At 44.1% G+C, this 15,622-nt stretch overlaps 1 protein-coding gene across 1 annotated transcript in view; it reads right to left on the bottom strand.

Moving 5' to 3' along the window:
- The window catches only part of triob (trio Rho guanine nucleotide exchange factor b), a 141,487-nt gene that overhangs the window by 14,900 nt on the left and 110,965 nt on the right, over positions 1–15,622 (bottom strand). The window contains exons 38-51 of the mRNA XM_088999776.1: positions 9,605–9,891; positions 9,363–9,533; positions 7,675–7,770; positions 6,668–6,816; positions 6,460–6,526; positions 6,218–6,321; positions 6,054–6,123; positions 5,342–5,431; positions 5,152–5,244; positions 5,017–5,067; positions 4,806–4,883; positions 4,423–4,614; positions 4,135–4,312; positions 1,743–2,578 (exon numbers count right to left, since the gene is read on the bottom strand). Of these exons, the coding sequence (XP_088855902.1) occupies positions 1,743–2,578; positions 4,135–4,312; positions 4,423–4,614; positions 4,806–4,883; positions 5,017–5,067; positions 5,152–5,244; positions 5,342–5,431; positions 6,054–6,123; positions 6,218–6,321; positions 6,460–6,526; positions 6,668–6,816; positions 7,675–7,770; positions 9,363–9,533; positions 9,605–9,891 (2,462 nt within the window). The remainder of the gene's footprint in view (positions 1–1,742; positions 2,579–4,134; positions 4,313–4,422; positions 4,615–4,805; positions 4,884–5,016; positions 5,068–5,151; positions 5,245–5,341; positions 5,432–6,053; positions 6,124–6,217; positions 6,322–6,459; positions 6,527–6,667; positions 6,817–7,674; positions 7,771–9,362; positions 9,534–9,604; positions 9,892–15,622) is intronic.

The following is a 15,622-nucleotide window of genomic DNA, read 5'->3' as shown; positions in this document are numbered from 1 at the left end:
TTCCTGGTGGCCATGTAAAGACCAAAGAAAGCAGTCTTTGATATTTTCATCGTGAGAACATTTTGGCGATAACAACACCGGCCCTCTTTAAATTAATGTCAGTCTGTAGACACCTGCCCATGGGGCCACTGCAACAGCAAGAAGTCACATAACTTACAGTACGTTGTGATATTCAGAGTTCATAGTTGTAAAAATAATTTCATCACGATAAATATATTTTTACAACCATTAACATTTTTTTTGTGAGTGCAGGAGTTGGATTGGGATAGATGCGCGCTTGCGTGTGTGTGTGTGTGTGTGTGTGTGTGTGTGTGTGTGTGTGCGTGTGTGTGCGTGTGTGTTTGTATGACTGGTCTTGTGAGGACCACTAACATTTTATACCATACGTAGTGAGGACATTTTTGACAAGTGAGGACCTTTTGGCCGGTCCTCACAAGTTCTTCATTCTAAAGGCTTCTAGGGGGTCTATATATGCATCTGTTAGTTTCTGAGAGGTCCTCACAAACTCCCCCAAAAATATTTTTGGTGTGTATTTTCATTTCACTTGGATACACATTTTTTACTCACTGTGTGTGTTTATTTGTGTGTGCGTGCGTGGTGAATGAGAGGAAAAAGTTCATATCACAAAAAGTAAAACGAAATTTTAACCGAATTCACTACAGGGGTAAGGACTTTGAATGTACCCATTCAGAAACCTTACCCCTACTATTATTTCAGGTTCAAGTCCATTTTTTATTTCTTTGTTTTTAAAGAAGCTGAAGTGGGAAATGGGGTGACATTTAGTGTTCAAATGGAAGACGAGTTCTTCTCTAAACTTATCAGCAACGGTGGTCCTCACTCCTGATCTGGAGTTATCCGGACCTCACAAAACAATTGAAACAGAAATGTGTGTGTGTGTGTGCGTGTGTGCGTGTGTGCGTTTGTGTGTGTGTGTGCGTGTGTGCGTGTGTGTGTTTGTGTGTGTATGTGTGTGTTTGGAGCAAAGGGCATATAGTCGGGCAGTGACCTTTTTTCCACCATGGTTTGCTTCATGATCCACCTACTATTTCATGGAGCGCGAACCATCTTACACTTTTGCCGCGGTATTAACGTACATCTGTGGCTTCTGTGTTCCACTTCAGAAGATTTTACTTCTTTCACTTATGGTTTTTGTGTGGCCCACAAACCAGTACTGGGCTGGGGACCAGTGGTAGGTGGAACATTCCAGTAGGGGCAGCAGAGCTTTAGGCCTCGCTAAATCTCTGGTGAGACGCTGGAAGCAAACATACTGGCATTCATGGTAAACCACATGCCGAAAAGCACCTAGCTTTGAGTCCCTTGGACTCACCCCATATCTCCACAACCCAGCATGAATCCGGTAACGGAACGTGAAAGAATTTAGAAGGACTTGAACACTGAGAAAAAAATCCCAACATCCCACGCCACAGTATGTTTCAGGAAAAGGATTTGTCCTGAGAAAAAAATAGATGACAGACCAGATGACTTGAAAATGTTTGCAAACAGAAAAGCTCAAAGAGGAAATCAAGCGGAAACAGCTGTGCTGTGACTTAGATTTTTCCTGTTAGTACAAGAATAACATGTTTGTCACACGCATTCTGGGTGAGGTTAGTGCGCTCGGATAGCAATTAATTCCCAGTGCAGCAGTCGTTGCAAGCTGTTCTCAGGTGCAGCCAGTCAGTGAAGGTGGGGTTAGTGAAGATGAGCAGCTTCTGTGAAGCCGTGACCTCGAGTTGGCCTCTTACCCCGTTGCTCTGGTTGGATTGTATGGATTGCTCGCTGGTGGAGGAGCATGTGCTCATGCGATCTAAGTCCTTACTGTGGGTGGAGTGGCGACGATGAGCGGGAATCCCGTGGCTTCCTCTGCTGAACGATTCCCCTCCACCACTACCATCACTGATGCAGGAACTTGGTCGGCTAGTGGTAGAATGAGGAACTGACGGGACTGTAGCCCAGAAAGGATTGCCTTTGTGAGACTGGCCGGGTTGGATCAAAGCTCCCTTGACATCTCGCGGAGACTGAGGTGAACCTGTCCTGACTCGAGGATTCTTGAGGGCCAAATGCAGTGGAGCAACAGCCATTTGTGGGATAATTACTGCTTGACGCTTTTGGGGTTCTTCACAGCCTCCCGGACCCTGACTTACACCTTCTTCCAAGCCCGAGTTGGCACCGTCGCTACAATCCAGCAACTCCATCTTGTCCACCTCAGAATTTAAAAACTTGCCATTCGAGGTGGTGTCTGAATACAGGCTAGAGGAGTTGGATTGGAGCTGGCAGGGTGACCACATACCTGCTGATCTGTCAGGCCCTTCAGGGCCTGGGTGGTGGTGGTGGTGGACAGGCTGGGGTAGGCGTGAGGAAGGCTGAGGAATTCTTGAGGGTCTGGAGCGAGGGCCGCAAAGATCAGAGTTGCCCCCTGACCCGCCGGAACAACATCCGCCACCGCCACCTCCAAGACAGGAGGTGGTGGAGGAGGTGCTCCCTCCAGAAAGGCCTCCTGTGCTGCTGCTATTATTGGGTGGAGCCACAGGTCCACTGCCATCCACATGGTTTCTCTGATATTCTATGGGTGACGTCAGGGCTGTTGAAAGGAATACAGAGTCAGTCTTACAATTCTTTTCGTTTAAGCTCGAACTAAGACAAAACAAACCAAAGGACAGGGATATATCAAAACAATTGTCATGGGGATTGTAAAAGTTGAGCTTAAGTGAGCCCTTCTTAATTGGCCAAGCTATCTCCGACAGCCTTATATATGTTAAATCAAACAACATCAGTCACAAAAAGAACTCACTGTTCGGTTAAGTTCAGTCTTCCAATGATCATGTTGATATATCTACTGTAAATCTATTTTTGAATCAGCTCACCAGTTGAAATGTAAATTGTAGCCACTGGTGGTTCTATTGAGAAAGCAATTTCCCTCAGGTCACTTATTTTCGACAAACACTATCCATATTAAACCGACAGCACTAACGAAGTCGGTAAAAATCAGCATGAAATTTACAATATTTTCTCAATTGTTATGCCTTGGTCAAATGACAGGGGGGATGTTTTTCAGTGCTGCTGTCATGAAAGGCATGGCCTTTTGCCAGCCTGAAGAACATCACCGTACATTCGACAACTCAATTGTCAACTCAATTCGGATGAGCTTGGGGAGGTAATGTGGCGTGAGGTCATATAAAGATTTGAAAACAGATACAGGCGCTCCCCAACTTACGCACATTCGAGTTACGAAAAACGGTCAATATGAACATTTTTGCGGGTATGTCGAAAAATGTTTGGACAGAGATGCTGTAAGTTAGATTTTGTTTTTCTTGACGCGCCAGGAGGACGTGATGCATAACAAAAAGTAATGCAATTCAGTAATTACATGCCAGCAGCTTCAGTCATGGCTGACTGAAGACCCAAGGATATATGTCGTTGTACTACAGTAGGTGTGAATTTATTTTACGACTGTTAGAGCGTCTGTGTTTTATACTTCCTTGTTCAGTGCTTGACTTAAACATACATTTCATACAAAATACAAAAAAATACAAAAAAAGCACTGAAGCATCTTACGAACAAATTCACCTTACAAACGACTGCTCGGAACGTATCTCGTTCGTAAGGTGGGGAGCGTCAATAGGATCTTAAAAAGAACACGTATAGAGCCAGTGAAGGGATGCCAGAGTCTGGGTGATGGGCTCTCACTTATGAGTACCAGTCAAGAGGCCAGCAGCAGTATTTTGGACCAGCTGGTGATGCTGAATAGAGGATTGCCTGTCTCCTAAGAAAAGTGCAAACAGTAATCGGGCTGGGATGTGACAAAGGCATGAATTACTGTCTCAAGGTGCTTACGAGAACGGAGAGGTATTATTTAAACCAGCTGTCTAAAATGAAAGAAGCTGGATTAACAACGGCACCAAATTGCTGGTCAAATTTAAAATTACTGTCCAATTTAAGACCTGTTTCTGAGACGGTTGACTTAAGGTAATGAGATGGGGCCCAAGTCTCCAGGCCACTGGGACCAAACAGTATAACTTCTGTCTTCTTTTCGCTCAGTTCTTTGTGATTGTATGCAGACTTATTTAACATTCTGAATGAGTACGGAGCAAAGTGAATTTTCCAAGCAATCTTCTGAGAGTGTCATTATTCCCTCACCATTGAGGAAATTGCGCTGGTTTTCCAGAATCTGGCTGACCTGGTGGAGCCAGATTTGACAAATTCCAGGGCTTGTTGAATGGAGGGTATACCTCTCCAAAGTGCCACTCGACGATCTGGAGGTTAATGCGAATTTGCAAGGGTCTTCTGCATTGTCTTCTAGACCAAGCCAGCTCACCTGTCATTGTGTAACAGCAGAGAACAGTAAGGCAAAATGACAGAGAGAAGACATTACAGTAGTTTTGTTTTTGGACTAGTTTTGGCATAGTTTTACAGCCATATACGAACCTTGATGCTGTTCTTGAAGAGGTAGCCAGGAGAAGAGAAGCCTTTTTTCTTGTCCAGAGGTTCACTGAATATAACAATCTGCTCAAAAAGGAATACTCTCCTTTCTTTCATTCTTGACAAAAGTCCCCCATCCTGGTCTGAAACCAAGAAAGTGTCTTGCAGGAGCAATTTGCCTTGTGCTACAATTTTACCCTGTAAGAGAGAAAAAGGGTTAACTAATACATACAAAAGTAGAGGGAAAGGAATACATTTTAGTGCAAATTATTGCTACCTTGCGGCAGCTGCTAAAATGATAAACTCAATTTCTGCCAATTTTACAGTAGAGAAAATGAATCTTGAAGACACACACAAAGACAAGCAAACAACTATGAGAGCAGTCTTACATCGAAGCCTTGAAGGCGGCCAACATTCATCATGTCGTTGCAACGCTTAGGCACAATACACATCACCTCTACAGCTTTCTGAAACAAAAAAGGAAATGCAAAACAAACTAAGAGCCAGGGTGCAGCCAACGTCAGTACACAACATCCATCATCTTTGATCTTGAACGGAAATGATTTTTGCTTTTGTCAAGTGTAGTTTAAGAGATTTTACCTCCAGATCGGAGGAATCCACTCCAGCCTTCTTAGAAACTTTGAGAAGATCCTAATAAATGATAAACATACACAGATAACTCCCAAGTGTTGTAAACGTATGAAGTGCGCTACTATAAATAAACTGCAGTTTTACCTTCAGCAAAAGCTGATATTTCATTATGCGCTGTACAGGCTTGATAAGCAGATCGGTGATCTGCAACCTGTGGCCTAATCGCTGCTTGAGTTCCTGATTAAAGATAGTGAACTGATTAAATCCACTTCACAATTAAAATAAGACATATACAGTAATAAACAAATTAAAGAAAAAAGAAAGAAACTCTTACTTGAAAATACGTGTCAATGTACTCGGACACTATGTGCTCTGATTTGGGCTTGTTTTGGCAGTAGACGATGTACATGTGAAACCTACGCTCCTGTAGTAAGCAGAAAACCAATGTTGGAAGATATATTGTAGGGAAAATACAAGAAAGTATCAACAGGCTACAAGCGAATTTCACTGAATTGACAGTATGGTAGAAACAATTATTTGAACAAAAGTACTTTTTATTACATTCTTGTATTTCTGGGTGTTTCTTTAGTCTTACATGTGTTAAATTTTTCTCCTTATTAAATACATTCAAATATTGTTTTACAAATGTTTGGGGCACACCGAGTTAACTTGAGTATGACATTTGCCATACAAGTAAAATTACCTTGCCATTTGTTTCAGTTCAATTAAAAACATACAAATTGAATCTTGAATCTATCACACACAAGACCAAGCCAATTCTGACGTAACATTCATAAAAATGTTTCTGATGTCATATTTTTTTGTGATGGTGAATTCCGATGTTTAGTTAGCTGGAAAGAAAATCTGACTCTGTGTACAGTGAATCAAGACAAAATGTTAGTTTTACCTTTTGAGCTATTTGAACGAAATATCACAGTTCTATTTGTGATATTTCAATTAATTGACATGGATCTGAATAATTATATTTGTTATACAGCACTCTATCAATTACATTGAGAGCAAATATTAACAGAATAGCTGTATACCTGTTTCACAAATAAAGAAGCAAGTCTGTCCGGGTTCTCAAAACACGTTTCAATCTCTCCCAAGAAAAAGCTGTGACAACACCAGAAAACATAGACTTTATTTTTGAAACCTTGGAAAAATGTTTTTTATCCATGAATGCAACAAATAAAGGTTGTGAGCATACTCTTTGTGCCAGTCATAGATCTGATGGATGTTTCCAAAGACAATTTTGTCTTTTCCTCTCATGTCATCTGGAACACCTTCCTCCTTCATTCTGCTCATGTAACCCTAGTGGGGGTTATAATGCAACATAAAATACACATGCAGTTCACCGGTTTCACCTAAAACAGATTCTGGTAGGAACATTGACTAAAAAAAACAAAACCAAAAAAAACAGCTGATTTCCATTCAGATTTAACTTCTTACCTCCACAACGGATCCCAAGTCTCTGACATAGTCTCGTTCAGTCTCCACCAACTCCAGAAGGACATAACTAAAAACAAATGCTCGCTAGTCAATACAAATAAAATTCACTGACAACATATTCTATATAAGCACTCAGGTGCAAAACAGTTTCACGACGCCAAAGTCCCCAATGTATAGAAAGAAAGCAAGGTCCTGTTTTGTAACTCACTGTCTTCTCTTGAGGAAGCCAGACTTGCGCTCATCCACCTCCTCCATGGGTGAGGAAGATGAAAGGAGGGAGTTGTCAGAAGGGTTGAAAGATGGAGAACTGCTGTCACCTTGCTCCACCGATAGAGAACAGGGGCGATCCTCAAGCGACTGAAGAGTTACAAGATTTGTGTGATGGACGAGGAATGAAAACAAAGTGCAGACTTTAGAATTGTTTACAAATGAAAATGTGCAATTTACAGAAAGATTGTGATCGGAAGAGTGGTGATTTTGACTGTACTTCATCCCAACCACATTGTATTTCACCATTCACTGCTTTGTCATGTGGTTAACAATTCCACCCTGAAGTTAACATTCACACGTCTATTTCTCTCTCTGTCTTTCTCTGTCTCTCTGTCTCGCTCTCTGTCTCTCCCTCCCCTTCCTTCTCTCACGCGCTCACACACACACCTGCACACACACGCACACACACACGCACACACACACGCGCACACGCACACACACACACACACACACACACACACGCACACGCACACACGCACACGCACACGCACACACACACACACACACACACACACACACACACACACACACACACACACACACGCACACACACACACACTCATCTATACCTACCGACCTAAAAACTAACGACTGTTTTGTGCCCCACTTGGTGTTGTTTCTTCACAAAAAAAATACAATTTTATATCTCTGCGTGCCCATTCTGAAATGTGGCAAAAAAGTTCAAGTGGGTGGAAGACCTTCGACAGCAAATATATGGATGTATATTTGAATACATAGAATGCATGCGTGGTGAAAAATGGAGAATGCAATGCCCTTTTGTTGAAAAAGCGGACAGCTGGCATTTGTGAGTCACAATGCTGAGAGTTGACTGGTAGGACACCAGGCCTCTGTGAACAACACCTAAGCAAAGTGAGTCTGGACAAATCTGAACTCTTCTGTGTGCAAATTTACTACACATGCATGTATTTGAGATTTCTTTCTCACCATCTTGCTTTTGACCAGTTCTTCGATGGCACTGACGAGTTCGGCAGCACTCGGAGTCTCGGAGCTGCTCGGTCGAGCAGACAGTCGGGATGCAGACTGGTCAAAGAAGACAGAAACAAGAACAATAAAAAAAGTGATTGTTTATTTTCATTAACATTTCAATGTGATATGTCAAATGTAGATATCTTCAAGATAGAGAAGCCGTGTAGAAGCCTCTGGTGATCAGGCTCACCAGAGCGAGGTTTTGCCCCCGAAATTCCACATGTTCAAAAAAAGGACTCGGTGGGTGTGCTGTTCCTAATAAAAAGGTTAAATTGGAGCCAAATTGGAGCCAATTACAGGTTGGTTTCCGGGCTAGAAGGGTTGGGGTGGGGGCTGGGGGGTCAAGGGCATGCACTTTGATTAGCACTCAATTGGTCAAATCTATGCGAAATAGGAATGTTGCATCAAAGTGATGGGTCCATCTGAGGGCAGACACAGATTTAGCCCTTTGACTGCAAGAAAATTGAGTATTCACTTGCGTAAACCCCAAACAATATTTTGTAACGATACTTGAAGGGAATCAGACAATTAGTGACAATTTTAAAAGGAGCAGGCAAGAAGAGACGTACCAAAAACAAAAGGTGAGCAGTGAAGGTGTTTTTACACGGAGAGATAGGGAAACTGGGATAGAAGAGAGGCAGAACAGAACTCAACATAATCAGGTCGACAGAAAAATATGTTCTGAATACACGAATGATAAAAATGTTGTTTTCTGAAATAAAAGAGTATGATTGGGATCTCTTACTGGAACTTGAATGTCAGTACTTTATCTTACTCATATTACTTTCAGTTCTTGCAGGTGTCATGTTTGCCATACTTCAAGCTCTTTAGATCTTGTAGGGCAGGGGTGTCAAACTCATTTTTTTGCCGCAGGCCACACGGGCGTTACAGTTTCCTCTCGAAGGCCATTAAGAATTTAGGAAAACTATTAGAATGGTTCATCTCCTCCACATGTTACATACAGAACACACAAAAAATAATGAACAACTACTTTTCAAATCTGAAGTCAAGAATAATGATAGTTATTGTGGTTTACATTTGACAAATTGAAATTTCGGTTCAGACTTTAGCAAGCATCATGGCACTTGACATGCTTGATTTTCTTTCGCAGGCCGAATAAAATGATGAGGTTGGCCTCAGGCCTTGACTTTGACACCTGTGTTGTAGCGTCATGCTTGTGTCGTCTGTCTTGTCATTTCGTTAGAAGCCCACTTCCTGGTTTCTGAAAAGTAATTCAGCATTTGGCGGAAATTTCTTTTATAATTTGTATGTTATCCTCCGGACGGCATCTTTTGTAGGATTGTACCGTATTTGATCATATGCCATCACAATTCATGAACACAACAACAGCTGCTACGTTATCACTAATTTTGTAGCCCATCGTATGTGTAGTTTATTTGGTTGAAAAGTGATCACTGCATTTGTAACTTCACATTTTTGGGAGGGAGAACCTATCCTGGAATATTTGCATTTTGTCGAATTTTGGTGAAGAGGAATGATGATGAAGTCAAATGAGGAGCTTTATTTAAACAAAGTAAAGATTTGGAGGTGTCTCGGTACTATTTTCACCAGGGCCAGTTCTCTAGCCACTATACTTGAAGTCAAATGCAAACGAAAAAATTCAATTGGAGTCATTTCGGTCCCACCTTGTCGTCCTGCGTGTCAGGCTGCAGGAGACTGTGTTGCTGTATGGCCATTGGTGGAGGGAGGGGGACAGCATCCGCCCCCTCTTCACCCTCCTCCTCTCCGCAGCTCTGCATGCCTGACGAAGAAGACTTGGAGAGCGTTCCGCTGCTCAGTCCCTCATTCCGCATGCGCTGATAAGGGGGAAATAGGTCATCAGCTCATAGGTCAGAACCAAGGGTCCAGCAAATGAAACATCTCTCACCTCCTCCAGGGTCTCATCCTGGGGCGTGGCGGCACTGTCGTCAGAGTCCTTCTGAGGGCCTTGCATTACATCCAAGTTCTTCCGGGGGCCTTCCCGGTTCTTTTTGTGCTTGTGGGCCAGCTTTTTGACATGGCCGTCTGCCTTGCCAGAGCTGAGACGCCGTACGGGGCTGGTCAGCCATTTCCTTAACGTGTTCCCTGGACGCTTGGGGCCCGGTGAGCTGTGTGGCCCCAAAGTTTGGCTGGAGCCCGGCTGCAGCGTGTCATTACTGGATACGGACAAGGAATCTATAGATGATGGGAGAGAAAAGAAGAGCTCTGCATGTTATGGCAAAATCTGCATTACAAATTAAGAGATAATCTGCTGATGCAAATACTTTGTGACTGAATAAAAAAAGGCTGAGAAATTACAGAGTAAGAAATGAAGTGGGGACAGACATTTTGGAGTCAAAATACTTGGTAATGTGTTTTTTTTTGTTTCAGAGCAATAAAACTACACCACCCTCACATGAAAAAAAACACGAAACTAGCATACCAATTAGCCTAAATTTTACGAAAACTGTGCAATGAGCAACAATGCTTCTGGGACAAAGTTTTTTGTGAGGATTGTATGTGATTCATTATTACTGGTTGAACACAATGACCAAGAATAAAATGGATGCAATACCTGCTTCAGATAGTTAATTTCTTTTGTCCATCTTTTTACAATCATCAGTTCCTTCTTCAGTGTCTACTATTCAACAACGAGTACATCGTTTTTTTTTGTATTTTTGTATTTGTGCCATCATGTGACACAACTCCAACTTTGAACTCACATGCAATTCATTGGATCTAACTTTTTATCACCCCAAAAATCCTGGTACTTTTCAGACGCAACAGCATTTTTTGAAGATGTGTTAACAAGCATTCATAAACTATTCAGAGCTAAAATCTTCAAATACTCTCGCAACAAGCTGCTGCATGGATCAATATCTTACTGATTTCGAAGCTGAAGACAAACTTAATAACAAACAGTATTTCTCACGAGGCAGTTACAAAAGCAAAGTGTTTATGGGGGCGGATGCTGACTCAGACACGACACCTACATCTATGTTTCGGGAGTGGACGTCATGGGCATTTCAACTTGCTGAACATCTTGAATAATCAGTGGGTATGCTCAGATTATTGATTTAAAGGGCAATCGACATCACTTTTTTTGTTTTTTTAACTGACATCAGAAAAACGTTTTATAGCATCTACAATACCCAAAACACGCAGTATGAGATATTTTTATTCAAATGCAAAACACCAATAAAAATGACTTAAGTGTCCAAAATCTGCAAAAAAATTGAGCTGCGAATTGGGCATTTTCAGAAAGTCCCGCCCCCAGTTCGTGACGTCACGCCAAGACGTCTTGCATTGCTGGAGAATAAAAACAATGGCTTCAGATTCGGATAATATGCTTTCTTCTTACACATCCAGTTATGAATATGATTCAAATAGTTCTGAAGAGGAAAGCATACATGTTTGCAATCGATTAAAGAATTTATTCCGTGCCATTTTGAGGCAAACGGGCGGGGGGGAATGTCTCACCCAAAAAGAGGCAAGAAAATGGCCACCGAGCTGTGAGGAATGAATCAGCCCGTTTCCACAGGCTGATAAATTCTACCATTGTGATTGGACTCCCTCTGCTGGCGGCTTTGGATAAGCTTTCAAAAAAAGGTTTTCAAAAAAATGGATGGAAGGACCGATACAATGCGTCTTTTTTTACGGTGAACGGCGGTCCTTTTCTGACATCACGTGAGGACTCGTCACCAACTCAAAAACAAGACTTCCTGAATGTTCAGCGCGAGTCTTAAAACCTAAATATAGCTTTATGCGGTGGAATCTTATTAAAATACGCGCAGTAGAAGTCATTTGAAGCCATTTTACAAATTATGGACAGAACTTGTCCGGAGTGTCATGATCTGGTTGGCGACCAACGGGGGGCGCTGTCGGCCCCGCCTACACCTGCACAGGTGCTGGTCGTCCCGATCAGATTGGCGACCAGCGGGTAGCGACGTCAGCCCTGCCTGTAGCCTCGCAGGTGCTGGTCGTTTAATCATTGACACTTAAAAGGACACCCGGCACGACCATCCGGTGCCGGTTCATTGTTTGTTTGCTGCTTGGTTGCTGCATGCATTGTGTATGTGTTTGTTTAACCTTGGCGGACTTTTACTTTTGGCCTTCTTTTGCTACTTTGTATTTTTTCCATTCAGATGATTTTGATGTTTTACATTTTGTTCCTGCTGACTTTATTTTAATACAATTTGTCAAACAACCTCCTGCTCCCTCCTGCCTGATTTTTGGGATCCGAACCCGCCATCACCACCTCGCAAACCGTGACAGAATGAACCGGCCAACCATCGGATCCCGCAGGTACATCGGACCCGTCTCATTTCCACCCTGTGCCTGGCAATGCTACGTCCATGTTAGCGCAAGCCCCGTCGCGTTTGAATTGCGTCACTCGACGAGCCGCAACGTCCACGTAAACGTCCGGCCAAGACCTCCTTCCAGGTGGCCGTCCAGGGTGACACTGGGTGACTGGCATTGCACGCCCACGTCCAGCCACGCTGTCGTCGTGCATGACAAATTGAGTCTCATCCACAACGAGCCGTGCAACGTCCGCGTCAACGTCAGTCCGAGACACCACTCACCGCTGGATCCCGGAGCGGCTCTGGACTGGTCTTGTTCCCCCGGAGCCGGGCAGTTCACGGCCACGTAGGCGTCCGGCCGAGACCTGGTCCCATACGGCCGTACGGGGTGCCATTCTGCGCCTGGCAGTTCGACGTCCACGCAGAGCCATGCGCCGTCGCGTGAACGTGCGAGAGGGATCGCACTCACGCCCACGACGATCCGTGCCGCGTCTTCGTCCGCCCCAGGCCGAGTCCCGTTCCCATCAGGCCGCCGCCCGTCGTATGCTGGAGAGGCAGCGGTTGCCCTCTCCACCGACCGTTCCCTGGCGAGTGGACCTTTTGGGAGACTGTTGGGACTTCTGGAAGCAGCCCCTTGAAGGGGGGGTGCTGTCATGATCTGGTTGGCGACCAATGGGGGGCGCTGTCGGCCCCGCCTACACCTGCACAGGTGCTGGTCGTCCCGATCAGATTGGCGACCAGCGGGTAGCGACGTCAGCCCTGCCTGCAGCCTCGCAGGTGTTGGTCGTTTAATCATTGACACTTAAAAGGACACCCGGCACGACCATCCGGTGCCGGTTCATTGTTTGTTTGCTGCTTGTTGGCTGCATGCATTGTGTATATGTTTGTTTAACCTTGGCGGACTTTTACTTTTGGTCTTCTTTTGCTACTTTGTATTTTTTCCATTACGATGATATTGATGTTTTACATTTTGTTCCTGCTGACTTTATTTTAATACAATTTGTCAAACAACCTCCTGCTCCCTCCTGCCTGCTTTTTGGGATCCGCGCCCGCCATCACCACCTTGCAAACCGTGATAGAATGAACCGGCCAACCATCGGATCCCGCAGGTACATCGGACCCGTCTCATTTCCACCTTGTGCCTGGCAATGCTACGTCCACGTTAGCACAAGCCTCGTCGAGTTTGAATCGCGTCACTCGACGAGCCGCAACGTCCACGTAAACGTCCGGCCGAGACCTCCTTCCAGGTGGCCGTCCAGGGTGACACTGGGTGACTGGCATTGCACGCCCACGTCCAGCCACGCTGTCATCGTGCATGACGAATTGAGTCTCATCCACAACGAGCCGTGCAACGTCCGCGTCAACGTCAGTCCGAGACACCACTCACCGCTGGATCCCGGAGCGGCTCTGGACTGGTCTTGTTCCCCCGGAGCCGGGCAGTTCACGCCCACGTAGGCGTCCGGCCGAGACCTGGTCCCATACGGCCGTACGGGGTGCCATTCTGCGCCTGGCAATTCGACGTCCACGCAGAGCCATGCGCCGTCGCGTGAACGTGCGAGAGGGATCGCACTCACGCCCACGACGATCCGTGCCGCGTCTTCGTCCGCCCCAGGCCGAGTCCCGTTCCCATCAGGCCGCCGCCCGTCGTATGCTGGAGAGGCAGCGGTTGCCCTCTCCACCGACCGTTCCCTGGCGAGTGGACCTTTTGGGAGACTGTTGGGACTTTTGGAAGCAGCCCCTTGAAGGGGGGGTACTGTCATGATCTGGTTGGCGACCAACGGGGGGCGCTGTCGGCCCCGCCTACACCTGCACAGGTGCTGGTCGTCCCGATCAGATTGGCGACCAGCGGGTAGCGACGTCAGCCCTGCCTGCAGCCTCGCAGGTGCTGGTCGTTTAATCATTGACACTTAAAAGGACACCCGGCACGACCATCCGGTGCCGGTTCATTGTTTGTTTGCTGCTTGGTTGCTGCATGCATTGTGTATGTGTTTGTTTAACCTTGGCGGACTTTCACTTTTGGTCTTCTTTTGCTACTCTGTATTTTTTCCATTCAGATGATTTTGATGTTTTACATTTTGTTCCTGCTGACTTTATTTTAATACAATTTGTCAAACAACCTCCTGCTCCCTCCTGCCTGCTTTTTGGGATCCGAACCCGCCATCACCACCTCGCAAACCGTGACACGGAGACGTCGGTTGTCCTTTAAAGAAATGAATGCTCTGCAGGGGCTCAGCACTTTAGGGAGTGCTTTTTCATACCTATCCATGTGCATGTGATATAGGCTATAAATCAGAATCAGAATCAGAATACCTTTATTCGTCCCGCAATGGGGAAATTTGCATCTCATGAAAGACGGTTGGAGCGGAAATTCTGCCTTAATTGGACCAGACTTGTGCACACTCGTTCATAGCTTAACATGCATTAACCAAAGCCCGCTAATAAAAGCAGCTGTGTGAGAAGGTTGCAGTTACTCTGCCTCAAAGCAAACTTCTCCTGTTAATTTGAAGCATGTGTTCTCACAACACGAGCATGCGTAAAGTGTCAGCTGAATGAAGATCTTCCAATTCAGCACTATTGGAAAAAAAAAAATATTATTAAATTAAAGTATTTAGGTTTTACTTTAAAAAATAATGAAACATTAGATCAAGATTACAGCGTTTAAGTACAGGTATTGTATTTACATTTTGAACACGTACATAACAACCTGTTAAAAAAACAACCCAGCCATTTTCCAGTTAAGTACTGTACTTTGAAACATATGATATTAACATACGTTTCACTGCCCAGTCTACCGGAGCCTGTATGTTGATTAAATCATGCAATGTATTAAAAAAAACATACAATAATAATACTAATTAAAAAAAATAAATAATATGCAGAATGCCTCATTTAAGTTTCAAATGTGTTTATCAGATCCATAATGTTATACAGTATCTGAAAATTAAAACTATGATGTTAATCTTTTATTTCTCAGTCATCTTTAGAGAAAATTCTATATTTTCAAAATGTAACAAATATGAAGGAATTGCCCTGAATGTTTAAATGTTCACCGCAGAGGTCAGCAGAGTTTTAAGCTGATAACCTGTTATCAGCTTCATATTTGATGGCATTGTGGATCAGTTTCGCACACCTGCGATCATAGTAAGAGTAGGTTGTACTGAGAATGGATGGATGGAATTTTAACATATTCACCTAAAATAAAATCTGCTACGCATGATTCCACAGTTCAAATGACCGATGAAAAGGTTTCTTCAGCCGTCATCTGTACTTCTTTGAAGGTGTCGGACGTTTCGCTTCTTATCCAAGAAACTTCTTGAGAAGTTTCTTGGATAAGAAGCGAAACGTCCAAGAGTTTCTTGGATAAGAAGCGAAACGTCCGACACCTTCAAAGAAGTACCGATGACGGCTGAAGAAACCTTTTCATCGATGGACCATTCTGTACGACTGAGAGTTTACACAGACATAGTCCAAATGACATTTTTCATTTCCAAAAGTTTTAAATAACAACTGCACTTCACACATGTCATAATTTGGAGTACGAAGGAAATGTATGAACATTTCTTTGGTATGTAAGAACATAACTATTCCATTATGTTGAGAGGAGTGTGTACAGGAGAAACATGACG

The sequence above is a fragment of the Hippocampus bargibanti genome, linkage group LG06 (assembly GCF_051943395.1).
Source record: "Hippocampus bargibanti isolate YZ-2025 linkage group LG06, ASM5194339v1, whole genome shotgun sequence".
NCBI lineage: Eukaryota > Metazoa > Chordata > Actinopteri > Syngnathiformes > Syngnathidae > Hippocampus > Hippocampus bargibanti.
This window is presented reverse-complemented; position numbering and strand designations above follow the sequence as displayed.